At 44.0% G+C, this 25,967-nt stretch overlaps 1 protein-coding gene across 1 annotated transcript in view; it reads left to right on the plus strand.

Annotated features, from left to right (window-relative positions):
* CHSY1 (chondroitin sulfate synthase 1) overlaps positions 1 to 25,000 on the plus strand; it is an 80,235-nt gene extending 55,235 nt beyond the window's left edge. Inside the window, exon 3 of the mRNA XM_018066428.1 lies at positions 22,010 to 25,000. Within this exon, the coding sequence (XP_017921917.1) occupies positions 22,010 to 23,599 (1,590 nt within the window). The 3' untranslated portion in view covers positions 23,600 to 25,000. The remainder of the gene's footprint in view (positions 1 to 22,009) is intronic.

The raw sequence follows: 25,967 nt of genomic DNA on the forward strand, positions 1-25,967 counted from the left end.
CTCTCGGGTGTTAGCCTTGACCTGTGCAGTGAGTGGCCCAAGGGGAGAAGGTGTGTGGCCTGTGGGAATTTTGGACAGGACCTGCTGAATGCTCTCTGGGGGCCTGGGCTGTCTTATGGTCTTCATTCCCCTTCCAGAGGCTGTGGCTTCTGGAACTCAGCATATTCCATCTTAAAGCTTGGTTTTAGGTCTAAACAGTTCTTAATAAAAGTTGATATGTGGTGGTCTTGTTTCATTTTGGAGAAGGCAGTGGCACCCCACTCCAGTACTCTTGCCTGGAGAATCCCGTGGACAGAGGAGCCTGGTGGGCTGCAGTCCGTGGGATCACAGAGTCGGACTGAGTGACTAACGCTGTTTCATTTAGTTGGAGATAGCTGTTACTGAATCTTGTCACAGTTTTAAAAAATTATATGTTAACTGGTGGTATTACTGTTTTCTTCTAGAAACAAGTGACCTTTTTATAGCAGGTCAAAATGGATTTGGGAAGAAAAAAGAAATCTTGGTCTATGTATAAGCCCAAAGATACTGACATTTCCCCTCAAATTATAGCTGGTTCAGGCTGGTAGGGAGAAAGCCTAAAACACACAATTTATCTCACCAATTTTGGGGGGTTTTTTTCTTTGTGTGTTTTCCATTAAATAGATCTCTTTTAATTATTGGTTCTCATTTTATGATTTTTATCCTTCAGTCTTAACTACCTTTCCAAAATTTCTAAACATGCAAACTACTATTTATAAGTCAGCCTTTTTAAAGGTAAAAAAAGGAAGAAAAAGCCCACCACCCTAAGTTGGGGTTGCTTCGTCCCAACAGTGAGTGCTGCCAGCAGTCCCACACGCCTTGGTCCCCCACTGCCCTTCTTTCCAGAGCCCAGGCCCTTTTCCAGGCCTACCCCTCCCCTGCCTCCCTGGCAGGCTGGCTAGGATGAGAGCTTGTCTCAGCAGCCTCTGAAGCTGCTAAACAGCGCCCAGTACATGCAGTCTGACCCATCACGTTAGCTCAGATTGAAAGCTCTGGTGCAGTCAGAGAGTTGAGGGTTGTCTCTATCTGGCGATGGCCTTGGCTCAAGTGCTGCTGACCTCAGATCACTTCTCACCCCTCCGGTCACTTCTCAGCACAAAGGCAGTGTCCAGTGCTCGCTCGGTCTCAGTTCAGGAAAGATGGAAGGCGACAGTCTTCCTTTCCCTCCTTTGCATCTGGCTAGCCTGGTCTCCCTGAGAAGGGGAGACCTCAGAAGGACATGAGCGGCCCTCCCTGTCGCAGGGCCCCAGAGCTGCCAGGGAGCCTGTCTGCGCTTCTTCCCTGCCACCACTCTTCTGCCCGCCTGTCCTCTCTCCACCTGGTGGCTCACAGCCGCACTTCTCAGTGAAGATTTGGCCCCTGTGACTTGATCCCCTCTGTTTGCTTGCCCAGCATCCTGCTGGACGAAGAGCCACTACTCTACACGTTAAACGCAGATTAGCCCCATGAAGACACGGAGTGAGCTGGGGGTTGCTAACCAATCTGCTGCCCGTTTTCTGGCATCTTTCTTATGAAGTCTTTTCTGGTTTATCCATTGTCCCGCACCTTTGTGCCACAGGATTTGAGAGATGATGCTTCCTGCCAGAGCGCCTTCATGTTGATACTCACGGGCAGGGCACATGTGGGGTAATAGGCACCGGTTCTTGAGGTCCCCTTTCTCTGACTCCAGCCTCATCAGATTCTTTATATCTGCACGGGGTGTGAATCTCAGTTGATTCTGCCATGTTCTCCTCATGGAGAATCACTGCTCTGTTAGAGTTTATCTTCTGTCTGGGCTCAAACTACCCTACCCACCCCTGCCCCAGTCACCCACACACCTGTGAGTACACCCCAGGACATCCTGGGAGGCAGGGCTCAGAATTAGGCAGCGGGAGATCATGTGGCAGAAAGTGCCCAGGTTCCTGGACCCACAGATTTCGGCTCAGGAAAAGACTGAGTCCCAGGGGGACAGGGCGATTGGTACGCACAGAATGGGGTGGCTGCCAGCCCCAGAGGGGCCTCGGAATTAGGCCTGGTGGAGATGGCTAGAATGCGAGGAAACCTCGGGGTTACATAGAGCAGCTCTTTTGGGTGGATCTGATTACTCCCAGCAAGCAAGAAGCATGATGTATTTGAAAGGTCACCGCGACAGGTTTAGAGGAGGGTGAGGCTTGGGGGCAGGGAAGGCAGAAGAGATTTCCGCAGCAGCCAGGTGAGACACGATGAGGGTCAGTGATAACCAGGACCCTCACAAGCAGGCTGCGGAGGAGCGGCGTGTCAGCAGCACCTGGGCTGCACTGCTGATTTCAGGGGTGCAGGTCGGAGGCAGGGGATAACCAGGCATCCTTCTCAGTGCCTGTTTGTGTTGTCTTGGAGAACAGTGTTTGAATGGGCCCCCTTATCTTGTTCATACTATTAATTTACCCTGAATTAAAACCCTGGAAGGGACTTTAATTATTTCCCAATTGCTTTATTTCACAATTAAGCTGAGACTTGTTTGAGAACACATAGCCTGTAGGAGCTAAACAGGCTCTGGGATCTCAGCCTCCTCTTCACAGCACATGTACCAGTCACATAGATCAGACCTTCATAAGCTTCACAGCTAGCAGTTTGTGGCGGGAGAAGTCAAAACACCACCCCCCCCCCCGCTTTTTTTTTTTAACCTTGAAACACATAAGAATGAAAATTTAAAAATCTAGAAGTAATCGGCTCATTAAATGACTGCAGATGGTGATTGTGTTTTGTCTTAATCTGTTTTGTCACATAGATGATGAGTACTTGAAAAATACTTAGCTCATGCTTTAGAGTGCTGGGTGACTGTACACCTCTGCCTGATACATAGTAGGTGTTGAAAAAATATTTTTTGTGAAAAACAAACATTTCCATTTGTTGTGAAATGAATTGTGTAGATGAAGTCATTTTTCTCATACCTTTTGAGACTGACGCTTCTGGGAGCTTTTGTGACTCATTCATATCCAGTTGCTCTTGCAACTCCAGTGCTGGTTAGAAACAGGGATAAAATGAACAGAAGTCTGCTGTTCGTGGTCTTTGAGGGTTCTATTTCAGGGAGGGTTATGTCATGGTTTTGTGTCTTGAAATGGCCTTTATGGACAAAACCAAAGCAAAATGAATATATACCACAAAGTATAAAGTATGCAGAACTTGAGGCATTGTGTTTTCTGCTTCTGGTGTTACTGTTTTCAGATTTTTAATTTCCCTTGAATCAAGTATTTATTTTAAGCAACTTACATAAAGTTCTTAATTTTGAAATTGCTTTTTTTTTAAAGCTGTATAGATAGCGTCGAGATGGTCGGAAGCCAGAGATGTGACTTCCGTGGGTATAATGGAGCACCTTGTGTGAGGGAGATGCAGCCCAGCTCTGGTCAGGAGTGGTGGATTTGGGGGTAGGGAGGTGGGCCCTGGGGGGGGCCACTGTACCAGGCGCAGTCTCTGCGTGCCTGGCTTGGCCCTGCTGAGCAGAGGCACGGGGACAGCGTGTGGCTCTGGATCAGGGGTCAGTGGACTTTTCCTCTCAAGGGCCAGACAGTAAATCCTCCAGGCTTTGTGGGCCGTAAGGTCTCTGTCCCAACAAAAGCACCCATAGACAGTAGTTAGACAGACGAGCATGAGAAGCAGGACTTGCCGTGAACGTGCTGGCCTCTGCTCCAGTTATGACGCGGGCATTCAGATGCCAGCTCTGCCGTTAGGCGCTCGTCTCCTTGTCGGCTCAGCTGGTTTCCTGAAGCTCTTTGTCTTCTGTTAAGTGGGAATGATCCCCAGGACTGGCATGAGATCACATGAACTATGTAAAATCCTGCTCAGAAAATAGTTGCTACATAATTTTTGAGAGATGTCATCCTACAGAGTTACATACGACTTAGAAGAGGGCTGAACATGGTCACAGCCACCTGAGAAATGCAGTGGAGATGGACGTTAAATTTCTCTCTGGGTAGGCGTGTATTCCAGGACGGAAGCGACTCTGCTCCTCACAGTCATTTAGGGACCTGAATGGGTCTGTATGTAGTTTCATTTCTCCGCGTTGTCTGGTGGCTCATTCTCAGCTGCACGGTTATGGTGCTCTGGGTACATGCACAGGAGGAGACCAGGGCCTGGGGAGACAGTCAGACTTGAAAAGATAGCCGGCAGGGGCGCATTTGGAAATAATGGCAGTGTACCAGGGTCAGATGTTTAAGAGTTTCATTTGCACAGTGCCATTTAATTGACTTTTAGGTTAAAAAGCTAATATGAGATCTGAATGGGAAATAGCTTTCTATCAAGCATTTCCATTGGCAAGAACCAATGACTGTTAGGAACTGGTCATCAATACATTGTAGTTCTGTTACAAGATCAAACCAGTCCATCCTAAAGGAAATCAACTCTGAATATTCATTGGAAGGACTGATGTTGAAGCTGAAACTCCAATACTTTGGCCACCTGATGAGAAGAACTGACTCACTGGAAAAGATCCTGATGCTGGGAAAGATTGAAGGCGGGAGGAGAAGGGGACGACAGAGGAAGAGCTGGTTGGATGGCATCACTGACTCAATGGACATGAGTTTTAGTGAGCTCCGGGAATTGGTGATGGACAGGGAGGCCTGGCCTGCTGTAGTCCCTGGGGTCGCAAAGAGTCCGACGCAACTGAGGGACTGAGCTGAACTACTGGAACAAGCTTGAGTTCATCAGCAGCAGAGCCAGTCAGTCTGCTGACAGCAGGCTGTGGTGAGGAAAAGTGCAGCGTTTATTTTCAGGCGCCATTCGCAGGGCTTCCCTGGGGGCTCAGGCAGTAGAGAATCCGCCAGCAATGCAGGAGCCCTGGGTTCGATCCCTGGGTTGGGAAGACCCCCTGGAGGAGGGCGTGGCAACCTACTCCCGTGTTCTTGCCTGGAGAATCCCCATAGACAGAGGAGCCTGGCGGGCTGCTGTCCATGGGGTCGTAAAGAGTCGGGCACGACTGAGCCTCTAAACACAAAGCAAGTACAAAGCATGGAGAACAGGCAGCTCATACTCAATAGACCGATGGCTTTCAGGGAGGGGCTTTTAGAGGCAGCATTTGGGGTGAGGGGTGCAGGGCAAGGGTTTCTTCTGACAGGTTGGCAGCGTGGTGTTCTGGGAATCTTAATCATGAACCTTCTGGTGCTGAGCCGTCTGGGGTCTGCGTCTGTCGTCACCATTCTCCACCTGGGTGAGGGTCTTAGTTTCTGTAGAACAGCTCGAAGATTTGCGTGAGATTGTTGAGCTCTCATGACTTTTCTTGCCTGACTGTGGTTCCTTTGTTTCGGCAGTCTCTCACTTTCCTAATTAGTTACTAATTGAGTCTGCTTTCTGTTAACTCAGGGAAGCCCTTTGGAGACTAAAGACTTTTTCCTACAGACAAGAAACAGGGGACGTGGAGGGGCTCTTGTACCAGGGTGGGCTTGGCAGGGTCCCGCTGGGTTTCAGTATTATCCTGTTTACTTTGATAGCCTCAGTCCCGAGGGGAACAGAAAAGGGACTTGAAAGGAAATACTGGTTCAGATAGAAAGGTTAATGATAAGCTTGCAGGGAAACTCAGTGCTATGGGGGGCTCCCTTTCATTCATAGTTTCGGTTTTATTATATGTAGTATGGTTTTTTGGTCTTAATTAACTTTAAATAAGCGCCATAATTCAGGGTGCCCTTAGATACTTCCCCTGAGTTTTCCTCTCATGGAAAAACATGGTGTCTCTAATAGTAGAATATAATGTAAGGACTTAGGAATATTCTCAAGTTATAGTGTGAAACTAGCAAATCAGTCCAGCTGGGAGTTTCCCTTGGAGTATCTCCTTTTAAATTTATTTTATGTGTTTTTTACCTTTACCCCTGCTGTAGCACTGAGACTGAGAATGCATTTGTGATTAGAGTTCCGTTTGGGGAGCATGGAAATGCTTTATTACTATTCTCAGAGCTTAAAGAAAACATAGTTAATGAGTTTGTCGACTGAAAAAAGATGCACAATGTGAGGGTTGTGAGTTAAGTTTTATTTCGGTCAAAATGAGGACTGCAGCTCAGGAGTCAGCACCTCAGATAGCTCTGAGACTATTCTGAAGAGGCAAGGGGGAACGGTCAGTGTATATTTGATTCTGGTGAAGAGGGAATATATACAGTCAAGCACGTATCTTTCCAGAAGGTTTCTGCTAGTCCTGTGGAGCTTTGCTAGTTGTGAGGAACAGTCGTCACTATGAAGGATTTTAGTGCTCTTCTAGTTATGGGGAGATACCAGACTTGGGCTCATAAAATGAGCTCCTGAAACTATCTATCTGAGGATCTGCTTTCCAGCCCCCCACACCCCCCAGCACAGAGCACCTCATGTCTGCCCTCCACCCTGAACTCCTTTCAGCAGGGATTGAGGATCAGCAGCTGCAGCAGCATGATCTAATTGTTGTAGATGGCAGGGGCCACTTTGTGATTGTCAGGTTTGCAGTCAAATTTACCAATAATGTGAGGGAAAATAGATTAATGCCACCTTTTTTCTGGAGGAGGAAATGGCAACCCACTCCAGTATTCTTGCCTGGAGGATCCCTTGAACAGAGGAGCCTCGTGGGCTGCCGTCCACAGGGTCGCAAAGAGTCAGACATGACTGAGCACACACAGCACCACCTTCTTTGGGAAGAAATAAAGCAAAATCTGATTCTTAAGACTTTGCATTGTACTTGCTTGCATGCATGCTAAGTTTCTTTAGTCCTGTTTGACTCTTGGTGCCCCGGTGGACTGTAGCCCGCCAGGCCGCTCTGTCCATGGTGTTCTCCAGGCAAGAACACTGGAGTAGATTGCCGTGCCCTCCTCCAGGGGATCTTCCTGAACCAGGCATTGAACCTGCATCCCTTAAATCTCCTGCATTGGCAGGCAGACTCTTCACCACTGGCACCACTGGAAAACCCTTATGTTGATTGTACTTGAAAGTAACATACAACAAAGACTAAAATAATTAAAACTACATATATATTGCTCCTTTGTATTCTAGGAATGTGTCTGTAGTTCATGGTGAATTACTTTGCAACTTAAACCCCTTGAGGGAAAACCTGTTTTTATTCATGAGCCATTGCCCCATCAGTACTTGCTGAATAAATGAACATCATTTCTCAAATCACACAAATGAGGACAGAAAGATTAATCACTTAACAGTAAGTGGCTCCAGACAATGTTTAACCATAACAAGGAAAAAGCAGCAGCAGCTTAGAAATCATTGGAAGGACTGATGCTGAAGCTGAAGCTCCAATACTCTGGCCACCTGATACGAAGAACTGACTCATTAGAAAACATTCTGATGCTGGGGAAGATTGAAGACAGGAGGAGAAGGGGACAACAGAGGATCAGATGATTGGATCACATCACCAACTCCATGGACATGAGTTTGAGCGAGCTCCGGGAGTTGCTAATGGACAGGGAGGCCTGGTGTGCTACAGTCCATGGGGTCGCAAAGAGTCAGACACGATTAGGCGACTGACCTGAACTTGGGTTGACATAATATGTAGCTTGAATTCGATTCTAAATCTTTATGAGATTCTCTTCCATTGATACTCTTCCCCCACCAAAGTTTTTTTTAATGAAAGAAGTTTGCACTTCTAGCCTTTGGTTGATGTATGCCTTATTCCTTTACTTTTAACCTTTCAGCTTTCTTGCTTCTATGAAATTTTTGCTTTCCTCATGGCTTATAATTTTAGTGACTCTTTTTCTTTGTGTAAAGTCCTGATAGCTTGATTTTATTTAGCAGTCACTGTTGTTTCAAGAAAATAAGATGGTCAAAAGTAGAATTATTACTTGGGTGTGGTGTGTTTACAAAATAAGTATACCAAGTATAATTTGGTTTTGTTGCTGAAGCCTAATCTGGCCTCTGTACCCAACTCCAAGTTAAATCTGGGAGAAAGTTTTGAGTGGAGTAGAAGAGAAGAGCACTGTTGCTTTGCTAGGCCAGGCTACAGCAGGTTTGTGCCCCCAAAGCTGTGTGTCCCCTGTTGGAGAGAGTAATGAGAAGTTTTATAGTAATGGGTTAAAGAGGGTGTAATCAGGTCATAGATGTTCTTCTGATTGGTTGGTGGTGAGGTAAAGTGGGAATCAGCATCATCAGCCTTCTGGTTCCCATCAGCCTGGGGTCTTCATGCTTGTGGGTAGGATGAAAGTGAAGGTCACTCAGTCCTGTTAGACTCTTTGTGACCCCTTGGACTATACTGTCCATGGAATTCTCCAGGCCAGAATACTGGAGTGGGTAGCCTTTCCCTTCGCCAGGGGATCTTCCCCACCCAGGGATTGAACCCGGGTCTGCTGCACTGCAGGCAGACAGACTCTTTACCACTAGTGCCACCTGGCAAGCCCTGTTTGTGTACAGACACACACTTACTCAGAAAGTTTGGGATAGCCATTTCCTGCTTTTAAACCTTTGATAAGATTATGCTGTTAAAATTCTGTCCATCTCCCTCCCCTCCCCACCTTCTCTTCACAGAAGTGCGCACACACATACACATGCACGCGCGCGTGCACACACACACACTCTCTGTTATGTAACTAACATCATTGACCCCACAGCCGCATGAACATGCCTTGCTATGAGCCAGCCTGGAGGGACTGTAGTAGCACCTGTGGGCTGGAAGAAAACCGGCCCCTTGGGCCACGGAGCTCAGGGGAGCCCGCTACGGTCTGCTTCTGGCAGGGTGGGTGAGCGTGGAGTGGATGGACGCCAGCCCTCAGGAGCGCGCCAGCCCTCAGGAGCGCATCGTCTTCTCATGTCGGACCTGCTGCGTCCTCTGCAGCACTTCCCTTCCCAGTTGCTTCTGACCGGGCTTGGCTCTGATACCCCCTGCCTGAGCGCCTTCCCTTCCTGAGTCTGCAGAGCTCCTCTCTGTCCAGTTTCCCACCTTCTGGTCCTCAGCCTCCTGTGTCAGCTGGTCTTCGTACACTGCCTGTTCTGGCCCTGGAGGGTGAAAACTCCCCCCCCACCCAGAGCAGGGCCCGCCCTGCCCCTGGGGACCCCGGGTAGCTGCTGATGGTCTGCACCCTACCCCCCCGACACCCCTCCTGCCCTGCTGTGTGTGAGATGGCGGGGCAGCAGGACCCCCACGGCCTCACATGTGAGCCTGTGCCGAGTGCTGCACAGACCCTCCCAGAGGCGCTGCTTACTAATGCCTGCCTGCCTTTATGGGTTGGAGGTGAGAAGCCTTTGTTACAAAGTCCAGTGCCTCTGAAGAATCCTTTGGAGGAAAAGACCTGTGTTCTCACGTGTAACTTCAATAACAGAGTCCCATTGAATGGTTGTATGAGGGAGATAGGTTGTCTTGGAATTTATTCTATTAAAATACAGTTGATTTCACAGGGTAGTCTTAGTTTTTGGCATAGAGCGGAGTGATTGAGTTGTGTGTGTATATACATAGTATGTGTGTGTATGTGTGTGTGTATATACATAGTGTGTGTGTGTATATACATAATATGTGTGTATGTGTGTGTATATACATTGTGTGTGTATACATAGTATGTGTGTATATACATAGTATGTGTGTGTATATATAGTGTGTGTGTGTATATACATAATATGTGTGTATGTGTGTGTATATACATTGTGTGTGTGTATACATAGTGTGTGTATGTGTGTGTATATACATGTGTGTATATACGCGTGTGTGTACATTGTGTGTGTGTATACATAGTGTGTGTGTGTATATACATAATATGTGTGTATGTGTGTGTATATACATTGTGTGTGTGTATACATAGTGTGTGTATGTGTGTGTATATACATGTGTGTATATACGCGTGTGTGTGTACATTGTGTGTGTGTATACATAGTGTGTGTATATACATAATATGTGTGTATGTGTGTGTATATACATTGTGTGTGTGTATACATAGTATGTGTGTGTATATACATAGTGTGTGTGTATATACATAGTGTGTGTATATATAGTGTGTGTATGTGTGTATATACATGTGTGTATATACGCGTGTGTACATTGTGTGTGTGTATACATAGTGTGTGTGTATATACATAGTGTGTGTATGTGTGTGTATATACGTGTGTGTATATACATTGTGTGTGTATACATAGTGTGTGTGTATACATAGTGTGTGTGTATATACAGTGTGTGTGTATGTGTGTGTATATACATTGTGTGTGTATACATAGTGTGTGTGTGTACATAGTGTGTGTGTGTGTTTGTGTGTATATATATTTTTCATCTTTTACATTATAGGTTATTACATGACACTGAATATAGTTCCCTGCACTATACAGTAGGTCGTTTGTTGTTTATCTTATATATAATACTTTGTATCTACCAATCTCACACTCCTAACGGATACCCGTCCCCGCCCGCCGCCTGCCACACTTTCCCCTTTGTAACCGTAAGCTTGTTTTCTGTGAGGCTGTTTCTGTTCTGTGAATGAGTTCCTTTGTATCGTGCTTTGGATCTCACGTGTGAGTGATGTCATATGGTGTGTGTCTTTCTCTGACTTGACTTAGTATGATAATCTCTGGTTTTGGCAGTTGAGTCCTATTCCACTGTGTGTGTGTGTGTGTGCGTGTGACATCTTCATGCACTCGTCTGTTGATAGACATCTGGGCTGCTTACATGTCTTGGCTGTTGTAAACAGTGCTGCATGAACTTGAGGCATATGTATCATTTTCAACTAGAGTTTTCTTTGGATATATGGCAAGGAGTGGGATTGCTGATTCATTTGGTGATTCTGCTTTTAGTTTTCTGAGGAACCCCCATGTTATTCTCCATAGTGGCTGTACCAGCTTACATTCCCACTAATAGTTATAGGACGATTCCCTTTTGTCTGCATCATCTCCAGCATTTATCTAACTGGTATGAGGTGATCAGTTCAGTTCAGTTGCTCAGTCGTGTCCAACTCATTGCGACCCCATGGACTGCAGCATGCCAGGCCTCCCTGTCCATCAACAACTCCCGAAGCTTGCTCAAACTCATGTCCATCGAGTCAGTGATGCCATCCAACCATCTCATCCTCAGCCATCCCCTTCTCCTCCCACCTTCAGTCTTTCCCAGCATCAGGCTCTTTTCCAGTGAGTCGGTTCTTCACATCAGGTGGCCAAAGTATTGGAGCTTCAGCATCAGTCCTTCCAATGATTTCTAAACTGCTGCTGCTTTTTCCTTGTTATGGTTAAATATTGTCTGGAGCCACTTACTGTTAAGTGATTAATCTTTCTGTCCTCATTTGTGTGATGTGAGAAATGTTGTTCCTTTTTTCAGCAAGTACTGATGGGGCAATGGCTTATGAATAAAACTAGGTTTTCCCTCAAGGGGTTTAAAGTTGTGAAGAATGTGTGCATTTGTGGAGAGAATCAAAGGGAGAGAAGCATGATGTCTCATAGTAGATGGTCAGACGCCCAAACTATTTCTTCTCTTTCTGTAAGGCTTTTTAGTTTGGATTACTGTCTTAAAGGACAAAAGATTGTACTCATTGTGATAGTTAATCACTTGCATTTTTATTTTCACTTACCTCTTTCCACAAAGATCTGAAATTTTAAGTATTTTATATATTTATGAACAAAGGAAAGGATGAAAGAATTGATCATAAATAAGAATCCAGAGAAAAAAGATTTACTATTTTCCCCTAGAATCTGTCTTAATTAACATAAATATTTTGAGGACTTTTTTCCCTAGTGGGTAGCCTGTATTTTTTGTTTGTTTGTTCTAAGTAATAAGCTCCATTTTTTGTAGTTTTAGTTTCAAAGCAAAATGTACCAAGTTCCCATATACCCCAGCCCTCCCACCCCAGTGCACAAAGCCACCCCTGTTATCAACATCCCTCACAAAGTGGTACATTTATTATAATCTATGAACCTGCATCGTAATTATCCGGAGTCCATAGTTCACCTTAGGTTCCGTCTTGGTGTTGACCACTCCCTGGGTTCTGACAGGTGCATGATGCCACGTGGCCCCCATTGTAGTATCATGCAGATTCGTTTCCCCGCCCTAAAAGTCCCCTGTGCCTCACCTGGCCATCCCTCTCCCCTTCCGGCTAACAACACTGGTCTTAGTGCTCCTAGTTGTGCCTTTTCCAGAATGTGGTACAGTTGATGCTGTAGGATGTAGCCTTTCCAGGTTGGCTTCCTTCACTTAATAATACACACTTACAATTCTCCCATGTGTTTTCATGGCTTTATAACCCTTTCTTTTTAGTTCTGAATAGTATTCCATTTTCTGGATGCATCACAGTTTATCCATTCACCTACTGAAGGACATTGGAGAAGAGAATAGCAACCCACTCCAGTATTCCTGGGTTTCCCTTGTGGCCCAGGTGGTAAAAGAATCCACCTGCCATGTGGGAGACCTGGGCTCGATCCCTGAATTGGGAAGATCCCCTGGAGAAAGGAAAGACTACCCACTCCGGTATTCTGGCCTGGAGAATTCCCTGGGCTGTATAGTCCACGGGGTCGCAAAGAATCGGACACGACTGAGCGACTTTCCCCTTCACTTTGCAGTATTCTTGCCTGGAGAAATCTATGGACAGAGGAGCCTGGAGGGCTACAGTCCATGGGGTCGCAAAGAGTCGGACATGACTGAGCAACTAACACACTCTGAAGGACATCTTGGCTGATTGCAGGATTTGGCACTTATGATCATCCATGTGCACGTGTTTTTGTGGATACAAGTTTTCAGTTCAGTTTGGTAAATGCCAAGAAGTGCAATTGTTAGATCATACAGTAAGAACACATTTAGTTTCATAAGAAATTGCCAAAATGTCTTCCAACAAAGTTTTTCTTATAATCTTTTGTGAAAGAAAACTTTAAGAATTCAAGGGTTTGTGTGGCAGTTGTATATTGAGAATCCCTTCTTAGACTTGACACAGGTTGTTTTAACCCCACAGGGTTCGTTAAACCTGAGCATTCCAAGCCCACTCTTGATCCACTAATTCCACTGCATATTCCTCAGCACTGTGTACTTGCTGAAATACTGACTTGAACGTGTGAAACAGACCTGTAACACACAGCGTTGGTTCTGAAGTGGTGGCTGTGCTCCATGAGGCGTGCAGGGTCTCATAAATGCAGGGTAATTGCGCTGTGCTTTCCCCGCCACCCCCTCCCCCAGTTCGCTCGCCGCCTTCACCCGATGGCCTTGTCTCCTGACTGCAGCTCTCGCCATTCGCTAGTCCTTCATAGCTTAGAGGCCGCTTGAATCTTAGGGCGTGGGCTTAGGTGAGATACTACTTGATAAACGTGGAAAGTTAAATGGCACAGGGACTTAGCTGGCAGTCCAGTAGTTAATAAGACTTTGCCTTCCAACACAGCAGGTGCAAGTTCGATCCCTCTTCAGAGAGCTAAGACTCCAGGTGTCTTGTGTCCAAAAGTGATACTGTGACAAATTCAGCTTTAAAATAAACAAAATATACAGTATTATAAAGTAAAATAAAGTAAAAATAAAAAGTTAAAAAAAATAAAATATTAATGGTACAAAATATCTTTAGACAGAATGAGATTCCATAACAAATCAGGAATAGACTTTAAAAATCCTAGAAGGAGATGAACTTATAGGCCATATTTGACCCACAGACTTATTTTGGCCTGTGTTTCTTTTTCTAGTTTGAAATGGTTGCTGAAATTTAAAAGGTAGAAGATTCTACACAAAACAGCCAGATTTCTAGCTTCTCTATAGAAATCTGGCCTCACAGGGCTATATTCCTATATATCCTGCTCTCCTGACTCCCTCTTGTTTAGTTTTCTTTTTGTTCTGCTTTGTGTTTTGGTGATCTAGACCATGGCTTAACTCAGTTTGTCACAAAGACTTTCGGTCAAGTGTGAGAGCTAGTATGTCGCTTGTTGACTGGAGCTAGTTGCTGGCTCTGTGAGTGATGGATCAGCAGGCGCCAGTGAGGGCTGGACCCAAGTACCTGCTGTGAGTCGAGTTTCAGAGGGAGCCCCTCACTGGTGTCCTGTGTCAGGCTATTCAGTGCTGGGCTCTGTTGCGTATGAGAGAGAGAGTGTGTGTGTGTGTGTGAGTGTAGATATGCTTGCGTATCCTTTCTTTATATGTGGCCTTGTGAATTTTCCTTGCAAGGTACAATGCCTTTAATGTGAATGTTTAGTCAAGTATTTGGTGCTGTATTTGCATAAGACTTTGGTCATTTAAAGATAGTTCTGCATGTACTTTTATTGTCTGATGTAGAAGTCCTAAATTACTACCAAAGTTTTCATTTACTTTGCCAAGATTAATTCTCAATTATTTTGAAATGTGTCAGGCTTTTTTAAAAGGTTGTTTTTAGATTTCAAAATTTAACACTAACCATTCAAGACATGCATATAGTTCTTTTTTTTTTTCTTTTCACCATTAAAGACCTAGCTTAATTCCCATGGAAAACTTCCTTTCTTGAATAGAGTCTTTAAAACACTAAGCACCTAATCCTTGAACTTAATTGGATGAAAATTGGCAAAGCCTACACAAAAGTAATTAGAAGAGACCTAATAGGGACATGTAGAGGAACCATATGTGTTGAGAGCTGGGAACAGGCCCAGTTTATACCAGTGGTCTTGACCTGATTATCAACAGATTTCCTCTTTCATCTCAGAAGATCCTGCTTCAGGCAATAAATTTTCTGGAAACCCTACCTGCAGGTTTATGACATTGTTAATATAAGTATTTAAGACTTGTGAATATAGTTACTTTGAAACCACCACTAGTTATGGTCTCCTGACATTTATACAATCCATATTTTCTTTAAATCAGTTCTCAGGACAAAAGGGTAAGAAAAATTCTGTGCAGTGAATTAAAGCACTGCATAAATCACAGTTAGAAATAGCTGTCCATCTGGAGCAGTGGTAATCTGTTGATATGGCTGAAATATATACTTAATGCTGACATTAGTGTAAACAGTTAATGGGAAGAGTCTTGACTTAATGAGAATGTTGCTGTTCATTACAGAGGACAAGAAGGACATTTGCTAATGAAGACCATTGAAGTATTTGTTAACTAAAGATTAGACGTGGGTAGTTGATAGTTACTCCCAGCTGGCTAGAAGTTCTGGGAATAGAGTGACCTTGTATTTATTAACCCCTTTCAGATTTACAATGGAATGACTCAGAGTCTTGAAACATCTCCCAGAAAAGAGAGAGATTTCTGGAATCCAAGATTATGGGGCTACTTTTTAGATCAAAGATTAAGGGCTGTTTTATGGACACTGGAAATTAACTTCAAACCTTCAGTGGTACTCCATCGTAAAAAGCCTTTAGAGTGTTTTCAACAAGGTATTCCTTGTGATTATTAGATAAGCTATACGCATTGATATGTGTTTTCTTCAGTGCTTTTCAGCTTTGCGTTTTATAATATTTTTCCAAAGAATGTGCCACGTAATAGAGCATTGAAATACTCATTAATAATAAATCACCTCAGATATGCAGATGACACCACCCTTATGGCAGAAAGTGAAGAGGAACTAAAAAGCCTGAAAGTGAAAGTGGAGAGTGAAAAAGTTGGCTTAAAGCTCAACATTCAGAAAACGAAGATCATGGCATCTGGTCCCATCACTTCATGAGAAATAGATGGGGAAACAGTGGAAACAATGTCAGACTTTATTTTCGGGGGGCTCCAAATTCACTGCAGATGGTGACTGCAGCCATGAAATTAAAAGATGCTTACTCCTTGGAAAAAAAGTTATGACCAACCTAGATAGCATATTGAAAAGCAGAGACATTACTTTGCCGACTAAGGTCCGCCTAGTCAAGGCTATGGTTTTTCCTGTGGTCATGTATGGATGTGAGAGTTGGACTGTGAAGAAAGCTGAGTGCTGAAGAATTGATGCTTTTGAACTGTGGTGTTGGAGAAGACTCTTGAGAGTCCCTTAGACTGCAAAGAGATCCAACCAGTCCATTCTAAAGGAGATCAACTCTGGTATTTCTTTGGAAGGAATGATGCTAAAGCTGAAACTCCAGTCCTTCGGCCACCTCATGCGAAGAGTTGACTCATTGGAAAAGACTCTGATGCTGGGAGGGATTGGGGGCAGGAGGAGAAGGGGACGACAGAGGATGAGATGGCTGGATGGCATCACCGACTCAATGGACGTGAGTTTGAACTCTGGGAGTTGGTGATGGACAGGGAGGCCTGGCGTGCTGCGATTCATGAGGTCGCAAAGTCGGACACGACTGAGCGACTGAACTGAGCTGAACTGAATACTGCCATTAATACCCTTATGCGGAGGTGCCGGTGCTCACCTGTTACATTGTGTCTACTTCGCTGTAAAGTACTTGCACCTGCATTTGCCCTTTTAGAACATTTATTTAGACTTTTCTTAAGATCCTAGCAGGTACGTGACTTCATCCTGTGTGCCAAGTGAGTGGCTTCTTTGTCTAAAACGTTTATCTTGTATCAGTGTTAGTGGACTAAGTCAAACGCTCGGAGTGAATTGAGGGGAGGCACTAGCTAGTCTAGGTATAGACTTGACCTTCTTTGGAATAAAATAAGTGCTTCCCACACTAAACACACACACACACAAATGTGCATACACACTTCTGTCTTGCAACAGATTTCTTCTCAGTAAAAGAAAAAAAGAACATAATACAACATTTCTTTCAGCCAATCTTTAGCCAGAAGGTGCTTACAGCATCTTTACTAGAGCTTAAAATTCTGTCTGCAACAGTTCCAGGGGATCCGAAGCCTGCTAGTCAATCATGTTCTCTTCTCTGTATTTATTCCTGCAGCACGCTGAAACTCTGTGTTTCAGGTAAAGCTGGCCTCTGCTTCAGTCACTATGGAAGTAATGGTCATGGACCGCTTCTAAAACATACTGAGAAATGTTTCCCTGAAAGTGTTTGGAAACATGATGTCATATTGAGTCTGTAAGAATTCTCAGTCACGGGTGGAGACCTGCTTTCACAGAGGACTCCTGATGGACCTCGCTCTCCTCATGCAGGGTTTTGATAGCCAAGAATAAAACGCACAGTTGTATACTGGTGTCTGGGGAGTGAAAAACAAATGACAGCTATATCCTTCGGGGTATGTATTCTCTTTCAAAACACGCTGCTGATTTTTATGTTTTAGAGTGTATCCTGGTCAGTGGAACACACCTATGTTGTATTGTGTCTAGCCACATCAGCTGTGTTCGTTCATTTCTTGATACTTGCTATGCTTCAGGACCACTGTTAATCATTAATTCAAGTTGAGTATCTTGCAGTGTGTCAAGCACTGAGCTGGACTCTGGAGATGCAAGCACTGAACCATCTGTGCCGTTTTCCGTGTGCACTGGTACCCTCAGCCTGCTGCAGAGCTCTTTGTCTAGTCTGTTCAACTGCTAGAACAAAAATACTGTAGACTGAGTGGCTTAAACAGCAGCAGTTTCTCACAGTTTTGGAGGCTGGAAGTCCAGGATCCGAGTGTCAGCCTAGTGGGTTCAGGAGGACTGTCCGGGGGTTTGCACACAGCCGCCCTCCTGCTGTGTCCTCTCCTGGTACTCCATCCCCTCTTGAGTGAGGTCCACTGTCTCACGGTGGGCCCTACTCTCACGGCCTGTCTAAGCTCAGGCACCTTCCAGAGGCCCTCCCTCCTGACACACGAGTCTGGGGGGACACGAACCTGCAGTCCACAGCACTGTTCTGGGAGGACTCCCCGGCGCTGTCCTTCTGGGCTCTCTTTTCTTCCTTCTGTGTTTTCCCCTTGTTGCCTGGATCCTGTGTCATCTTAACCCTCGTTCTGGGTGGGCACATTCTCTAACAGCTTCCTGGGAAAGAATGGATGCAAGGTGAAATGTGGGTCGTTGAATACCTGAAACTCTTCCCTCTTCCTTGATGGATAGTTTGGTTGGGAAAACAATTCTATATGAAGAAATAGTTTTTACTCTTCCTACTTTTGAAGGCATTATTCTGTAGTTTTGTTTATGTTTAGTGCCACTCCAGTTTCTGAATTATTTATATGCAGCCTTTCTTCTCCTCTAATAGTTTTACCTGTAGCGTTCCCAATCTATACTCTGTTCTGGGCACTTAGGATTCAATCCAGGCATCTGAACACTTTCATTTTAGACCCTTTTTTGGTATTTTCTTCCCCATGTGCTTCCTCTTTCTAGAATGAATATGTATCTCTCCTGTGTGCTGTTTTTCTATTTTCTGGGGTATTCAGTTTTATCTTTGAACTCTCTTCTTTTTGTTTTGCTATTTTAATTTCAAGAGCTTATTTGTTTTCTGATTGTTCTTTTTTTATAGTATTCTATTTCTGTTGCACAGAGACAGTAGCTTCTCTTTGAATACCTGGTGGTTTTTGTTTTGGTTCTAGAGGTTTTTTTCTCCTCATTTCACTGTTTGCATTTTCACCAAGCTTTTTGTTTCTTTGTTTTGTCTCCATCTTTCTCATTGGAACCCTCTTTCAATTGTCTGATGGTCTTTGCTGTTGATTGTCACTTGAGACTGAAGCGTTGAAAAACTAAGTGGAATCTCTGTAGGCAAGATTTTTTTAAAACTAGTATGTTTGCTGTCTCGCTGGTGGTTCAGACGGTAAAGAATCTGCCTGTAATGTAAGAGACCTGGGTTCGATCCCTGGGTTGGAAAGATCCCCTGGAGAAGGAAACAGATACCCACTCCAGTATTCTTGCCTAGAGAATTCCATGGACAGAGGACCCTGGCAGACTACAGTCCATGGGGTCCCAAAGAGTTGAACACGACTGAGCAACTTTCACTTCACTTCCCCCTGTTGTCAGCTTTGAACTCATCTCTATGCAGGTGTTCGCATTTCATTTTTGGAGAGATTGAACTTAAGGCTGATGTGCTTATCAGTGAAGTAACCCCAGCAGAATAAAGAAAGATAACCTATAGACAGGGACATTCAGGAATAACTACTGTAAATGATTGATGCATTAAGAAACCGCTGGTATTTGCTACTCACAATGCAACAATCGATAGGCAACTCTACATGAACTCTGGCAAAAGACCCATCATCTAAATGGCAGAGTGACGGGGAGCGTGTTTCTCAAGATGTTGGGCATCTCCTGCCAGTGGCCTCCCTGCGCTCCCGAGATGCTCTGCGGGAGGAGCTGTGGGGCTCGCCCTGCCCCTTACTCCCAGCTCCTCCACTCTCCCTGTGTTCAGCCCTGCAGCTCCCCCGCCCCCTAGCTTTTGCAACACCAGTATCTTTTCCCAGGGTTCTCAGGATTAAATAAATTGGCTTACTCTTCAGAGCAGTCTGTTTGGTTTCAACTTCCTTCATGCTCCATTTCTCAGAATTTGGGGACATTTCCTGTCTACTGTGTCTGTGTTTGTGACCCCATTCTCTTGGTCCTTACGAGTTTATTCCTTTTGCATTTCTTTACTCTCTTTTAAGAGCATTTGGGAAGGAGACTCATGTGGGTTCTACCACTCATATTTTAGCCTGAAGCCTCTGATTTATATTTTAAGAAGACTGGTTTTGGTACTGTGCAGGATTGAGGAAAGAACAGAATTCTCCAAGGAGATCCATTGGGAGACCAAGATATCAGCCAGCAGGGCGGAAGCAGAGCAGAGTTGAGACGCCTGTGCAGATGGGGTTGGCAGTGCAGGGCGAGGAAGGAGCCCGCCTGCTTCAGAGCATCCTCAGAGTTGGAAAGCAGTGTTTACGGCCAGGCTGATGGCTCACTGTGTCTGTATTCTTGAAGATGTAAAAGGGACCTTTCCAGAACAGTCGTGGTTCTTCGTGCTCGTTTTCAAAACTTTGAAAGTTATAAGCAGATAAATGGAAATAATTTTTAATTATAACAAATATTTAAACTCTGCCAAAATCGTTAGGAAACCTTCCATCATATAGCTTACAGTGGTGAGTGTACTTTTCCCTGACCTCAGAGCGTTGGGTTTTGCTGAGTTCTTTGCTGTGATGAGGATGTTGCTGACCTTTGAGTGACTCTTCTCACACGGTGGAGTCCTCAGGAGGAGGAAGCGGGGTCAGGTGGCTCACCTAGCTAATTTGATGGATGTTGTAAAGGCTGACTGACTTTATTAAAACTGGAAGAATGACCTCAAGTTGTTAGGGCATATAGGGGTTAGGGTCAGAGAAGGAAATGACAGTATTGAAGGTATTTGTTTCATATCTTTAGCATCTGCAAAGGGTTTTCCCCAGTGTTTCTTCATGGTTTTGAATCTTCAGAGGACACTCACTTGTCACCTTGGAGCCAGGTACTTCTTGAAATCAGCCCAGCTAGAAAATGAATGGTAAAAATACTTTCGATAGGAATTTCATTAAAGTTCTTTTGTTGTGACCTGTCTAAAGAGTGAAATTAAAAGAAAGGTAAATTCTTATGGTCCTTATGATCATCATCCAAACCTTGTCACTTTTCTTGTTTATCATTCTGTGGCCTGTCTGTCTGGGGCTGGAGGAGTTCAAGCATCAGTTACTGAAAGCCCTCTCAGCAAATCAGGTCATTTACTAAGTCGGGTGTTTTCAGTAACTAAGTGCTATTTGTGCTAAGAGGAACAGTGAGTGGGCACTTGCACATGTGGGTGAGCACCCCGCATGCCTGCTGCTCAGGAGAGAAGGGTGTGCTCTCTCCAGCGTTAGAGACACTCTCTCTGCTTCCTTTTCTTTCTTTTTTTTTGCCTGACTACCTGTTCCACTTAACTGTAACATTTGGAAATTATTTCAGTGGATAATTCCATGTGCACACGTACCTTGTATGTTGGTTGTAGATGATTTGGAGAGCGAAGTCAGAAATGATGAGTTCCAGGCTGGCTTGCTCTTCCAAGGACAAGACATAGGTGGTCAGCATTCAGCAGACTCGCGGCTCCAGGGAATTGGGCCAATGGGTGTGCACACAGTCCCTGCTCAGCACTGGTAGCATTACCTGTGCGCCTTTTTATTTTTCCACTTAAGCCATTCTTTGGAAGCATTTCTCTTCTTTTTGCTCTTACTGGCTTATTTATTGGTAGCCTATGGTAATTGTATAGAAAAAGAAAATGCGGTGTAAAAATATTGATCTGTTTTTTTATTATTACAACTTTGGTGGCTCAAGGAAAAAGGTCAAAAATATGACTGTCCAGAGGCAAATAAACTACTTGATCCAAATGCATGTACCCTTATCAAGAGTTAGTTTTTAGTAACATGTTCAGAAAGACAAAGTTGAGCCACAAATCAAACAAAGGCTAGGTTATCAGATAACCAGCTGCAAATGTCATTTTTACTAAAACATTTTTTGCAAATTTTTAAATTCTTCGTTCTAAAAGGCTTTGTAGAGGTCATCATTTTGTTGCGTGAATGTGCTAGATAATTAAGTATATTCTCTATCTAGCTTGAGGCAACAGACCCTGTTTTTGGCTGAAGGACCTCAAACTTTTGTTTCCCAAACCACTGTCCTAAGACAGAGGGAGAGTGGCTAGGATAATGAGCCCCCTTGCTTTGCCTGCCCTTCAGCTCTGCACTGGTCCTTGAGATCTGGTGGCTAGCAAGCAGGCCCTCTCCTGCCTGCCTAGGAACACACAGATGGTTAAGGGACTCTCAGAGTGTGGTCCTGGCAACCTTGCTGACCCTTGACTTTACCTACAGCATGCCCTGCCAAGTGGCAGGCCTCTTCCTGCGTGTGGCTGGATGGTTTTCTCTCTGCTCAGCTCCCTGGAAGCAGCATTTGTCTGTGCTCGGCTCATTCTCCTGGAGTTCTCCTTTTCACCCCACTGATAACGGTTTATTCCTGTTTAGATGGCAGCTCCTTGTGGGTGCCAGTCTTCAGGGAGGGCACCTTGGCTCTCCAGTCCCCTTCCCAGGTTTGTTGGGGGCTAAAGGTGGCATTCTCTTCCAGGTATGCTGAATTGGTGCACTGTGAGCTCAAGATTATACTTTTACTTTATGGGAAAACTTTTTTTCATAGTTCTACTTGCCTACAGAATTGTATTGGCCAGCTTGGTTATTGATGAAGTCTTGTTTCTATAAGCAGTTTACAATTATTCTACTATCACTGGACTGCTGTTTTTTGAGCTTTACCTAGAACCTTAGGTATGTTCTGACTCATTTAGAAAGATTTATAATACAGAGTATGCAGATATATAAGGAAGTACAAGAAGGGGGACACTCAGCCACATATTAATAATAGAAACCTTATTTATTTCTTCACAGATGCAGCAGCTTTTTTATGAGAACTATGAACAGAACAAGAAGGGGTACATTAGGGATCTCCATAACAGTAAAATTCACCGCGCCATCACTCTGCACCCGAACAAAAACCCGCCCTACCAGTACAGGCTTCACAGCTACATGCTCAGCCGCAAAATCGCTGAGCTTCGCCACCGCACCATCCAGCTGCACCGCGAGATTGTCCTGATGAGCAAATACAGCAACACCGAGATTCATAAAGAGGACCTCCAGCTGGGAATCCCTCCTTCCTTCATGAGGTTCCAGCCCCGCCAACGGGAGGAGATTCTGGAATGGGAATTTCTGACTGGGAAATACTTGTACTCAGCCGCTGACAGCCAGCCCCCTCGGAGAGGGATGGACTCCGCGCAGCGCGAGGCCTTGGACGACATTGTCATGCAGGTCATGGAGATGATCAACGCCAACGCCAAGACCAGAGGACGCATAATCGATTTCAAGGAGATCCAGTACGGCTATCGCCGAGTGAACCCCATGTATGGGGCCGAGTACATTCTGGACTTGCTGCTTCTGTACAAAAAGCACAAAGGCAAGAAGATGACGGTCCCTGTGCGGAGGCACGCCTATTTACAGCAGACCTTCAGCAAGATCCAGTTTGTGGAGCACGAGGAGCTGGACGCAAAGGAATTGGCCAACAAAATCAATCAGGAATCCGGATCCTTGTCCTTTCTCTCAAATTCCCTGAAGAAGCTTGTTCCCTTTCAGCTTCCTGGGTCCAAGAATGAGCACAAAGAACCCAAAGAGAAAAAGATCAATATATTGATTCCTTTGTCTGGACGGTTTGACATGTTTGTGAGATTTATGGGGAACTTTGAGAAGACATGCCTCATTCCGAATCAGAACGTCAAGCTCGTTGTTCTGCTTTTCAATTCTGACTCCAACCCTGACAAGGCCAAGCAAGTTGAACTCATGAGAGACTACCGAATTAAGTACCCTAAAGCCGACATGCAGATTTTGCCCGTGTCTGGAGAATTTTCAAGAGCTCTGGCCCTAGAAGTGGGATCGTCTCAGTTTAATAATGAGTCTTTGCTCTTCTTTTGTGACGTTGACCTTGTATTTACTGCAGAATTTCTCCAGCGATGTCGAGCAAATACAGTTCTGGGCCAACAAATATATTTTCCAATCATCTTTAGCCAGTATGATCCAAAGATTGTTTATAGTGGAAAGGTTCCCAGTGACAACCATTTTGCCTTTACTCAAAAAACTGGCTTCTGGAGAAACTATGGGTTTGGCATCACTTGTATTTATAAGGGAGATCTCGTCCGAGTAGGCGGCTTTGATGTTTCTATCCAAGGCTGGGGGCTTGAGGATGTTGACCTTTTCAACAAGGTTGTCCAGGCAGGTTTGAAGACATTTAGGAGCCAAGAAGTAGGAGTAGTCCATGTCCACCATCCTGTCTTTTGCGATCCCAACCTTGATCCCAAACAGTACAAAATGTGCTTGGGGTCCAAAGCGTCAACATATGGGTCCACACAGCAGTTGGCTGAAATGTGGCTAGAGAAAAATGACCCAAATTATAGTAAAAGCAGCAATAATGGCTCAGTGAGGACAGCCTAATGTCCAGCTTTGCTGGAAAGGACATTTTTAATTAATCTAATTTATTTTTCAAAAATTTTTTTGTACGATCAGTTTTTGAAGTCCATACAAGGGGATATATTTTACACATGGTTTTCTTACAAAGGACTCCTTGAAGATTGAGCTTTTTGAACAAAAATGTGATCATGTTTGCCTTTTGAACACATTTTCTTGCTAAACATTATGTAGCAGACGTGCTTAATTATGACTTGAAATGTACCTGAGGAGCAAAACTTTTTTTTAATATTTCTTTTTCAGACCTCTTTGCTATAGTCCTATGGCAGAAAACATGAACGTTACTGCAAAGTATTATTGTAACAAAACACTGTAACTCTGATAAATGTTTTGTTTTGACTGTTAACTTTGCACAGATTGTACCTTTTGTCTTTTTTACAACAGTTTTTTTAAGCCATTTCATGTTCCAGTTGTCAAATAAGGAAATGTGATAGTAGCTATGTCATCGTCCTCAAGAGCTTTCCAAAAGTGATTGTTTCCCCAAAACTTGTCTCATTTTTCAAAACAAGGGGAGCAGGAAAGCATAGTAAGATAGATGGCTGTTCTTATTGCGATTAGTGTGGCCTGATGGACCTGGCATTAGATTTCAAGAAGAGTCTGACACTTTCTCCTCTCCAGACCCTTCTTTTTAAAAGATAAAATATTAATATTTAGAATGGCAAAGAAGAATTATTGCCATAAATGTAATGTATGCAAGGTTAAACAAAATAAACGAAACCTAACCCTAATGAAAGCATTGGGGGAAAATGTATCCGATGTTGTTCACTTCATCCTATCTGTGTTACGTTGACGGAGATGGGTGTCTCATTTTTAATTACTGTTTTGTTCTATCCTTTGTATCTGAAATACCTTTAATTTATTTAATATCCATTGTTTAGAGCGCTACCATTTCCCAAGTTTCTGTTAGTTATTAGTATTTATGTGTATAAGGAGTGTTTAGTATATTTTATTTGCAGTAAACTGATCTCCAAAGATTTCTTTTTGAAAACTCTTCCCTCTCCTCAATTTTTACATTCCTTACTGTTTTACTAAATATTGAGTGTTCTTTGATAATCCTGGTGCTCATGTGTTTTGGGGACAAAAGTGAAATGAATCTGTCGTTACACCAGAAAGTTTGTTTTAGACTCACAGAACAAATGTGCCTTAATAAATTTTTTTTTCATTTAGATTTCAAACAGTAATAGTTTTGTCATTTTAATATACATCATTGGAGATCTGCTTATTTGTAAATAGCCTATTGCTCATTTGGAAAAATAAACCAGTGGACAATATTTTTCTATTGTACTTTTCAAAACCATTTTGTCTCATTACTCCTGTTTTAGCTGAAGAATTTTATTACATTTGGAGAGTAAAGATCTTAAATACTGATTCATAAAGTTTTTCAAGTTATTTGAGGGGAATATTTATGTGCACTGCAGTTGGAAATGAAATGAAACTTTCAAGTGCCTCTTTCCTCTTTTTTTTTTGCTGGAATGAATGCGTCATCTTATGTTTGTTCTTCTTAAAGAACTTGCTGAATCTGTGTTTTATAGAACAAAGGTCTTCAAACCAGATCCAAGCCCCCCTCTGCCTTCTTGATACAAGTGTATCTTTCAGGGCCCCTTAGTGAACCTGCTAGGCCCCTTAGAATCTGCATTTTAACAAGTGTCCACTTGCTGGTACTGTGTGCCTGAATGTGCTCAGGATTTTAGGGTGGATCTAGCTACAGAATAAATTGCCCACAGTTGCCATATAATCTAAGAATCAAACAAAGTAAGATCTTTGACGCCAAAGCAGCAAGCTTTGTGAATGTGAATTACACTCCCAGGACAGGTATTTACCATGTAATGACAGTGAAGATCCAGGATAATGACATTGTGCTCACAGTAGGAATTGCTGTCCTTCAGCCTAATTGCCATTTACTTTGTGGGAGTAGTTAGTTTTTCCTTGGAAAAAAGCACAGACGTTTTTATTCTTCAGTAAGGAAGAGCTAGTATACATCCTGATGACAAAGTCAGTTAAGTTCTCTCCTGTTTATCGTAATAGGGAACCATAGGACAGGGTATGAGCAATTGCTTTGTTGAGCCTCAGTGCCCATCAGGTGTCCCAGTGATCCTTTAACACTGGCCACTTCCTTCCCTAATCTCATTCTTGCCCGCATGTGCTCCTCTTCCTGACATCAGTGTTGATGATGGAAGTGCTGCCCTCTCTTCATCAAGACTCTGGCTCTAGAGATGCCGTTGGAGCCCTTCACTCCCCTGGCATTGCCATGCCTGAACTCAGTACTCCTGGCCTGTGGGTTCATGCTCCAGTTGGACACTCCCTCTTCCTAAAACACCCCTCCAAATCAGTAGCT

This window comes from Capra hircus, chromosome 21 (assembly GCF_001704415.2).
Source record: "Capra hircus breed San Clemente chromosome 21, ASM170441v1, whole genome shotgun sequence".
Taxonomy (NCBI): Eukaryota; Metazoa; Chordata; class Mammalia; order Artiodactyla; family Bovidae; genus Capra; species Capra hircus.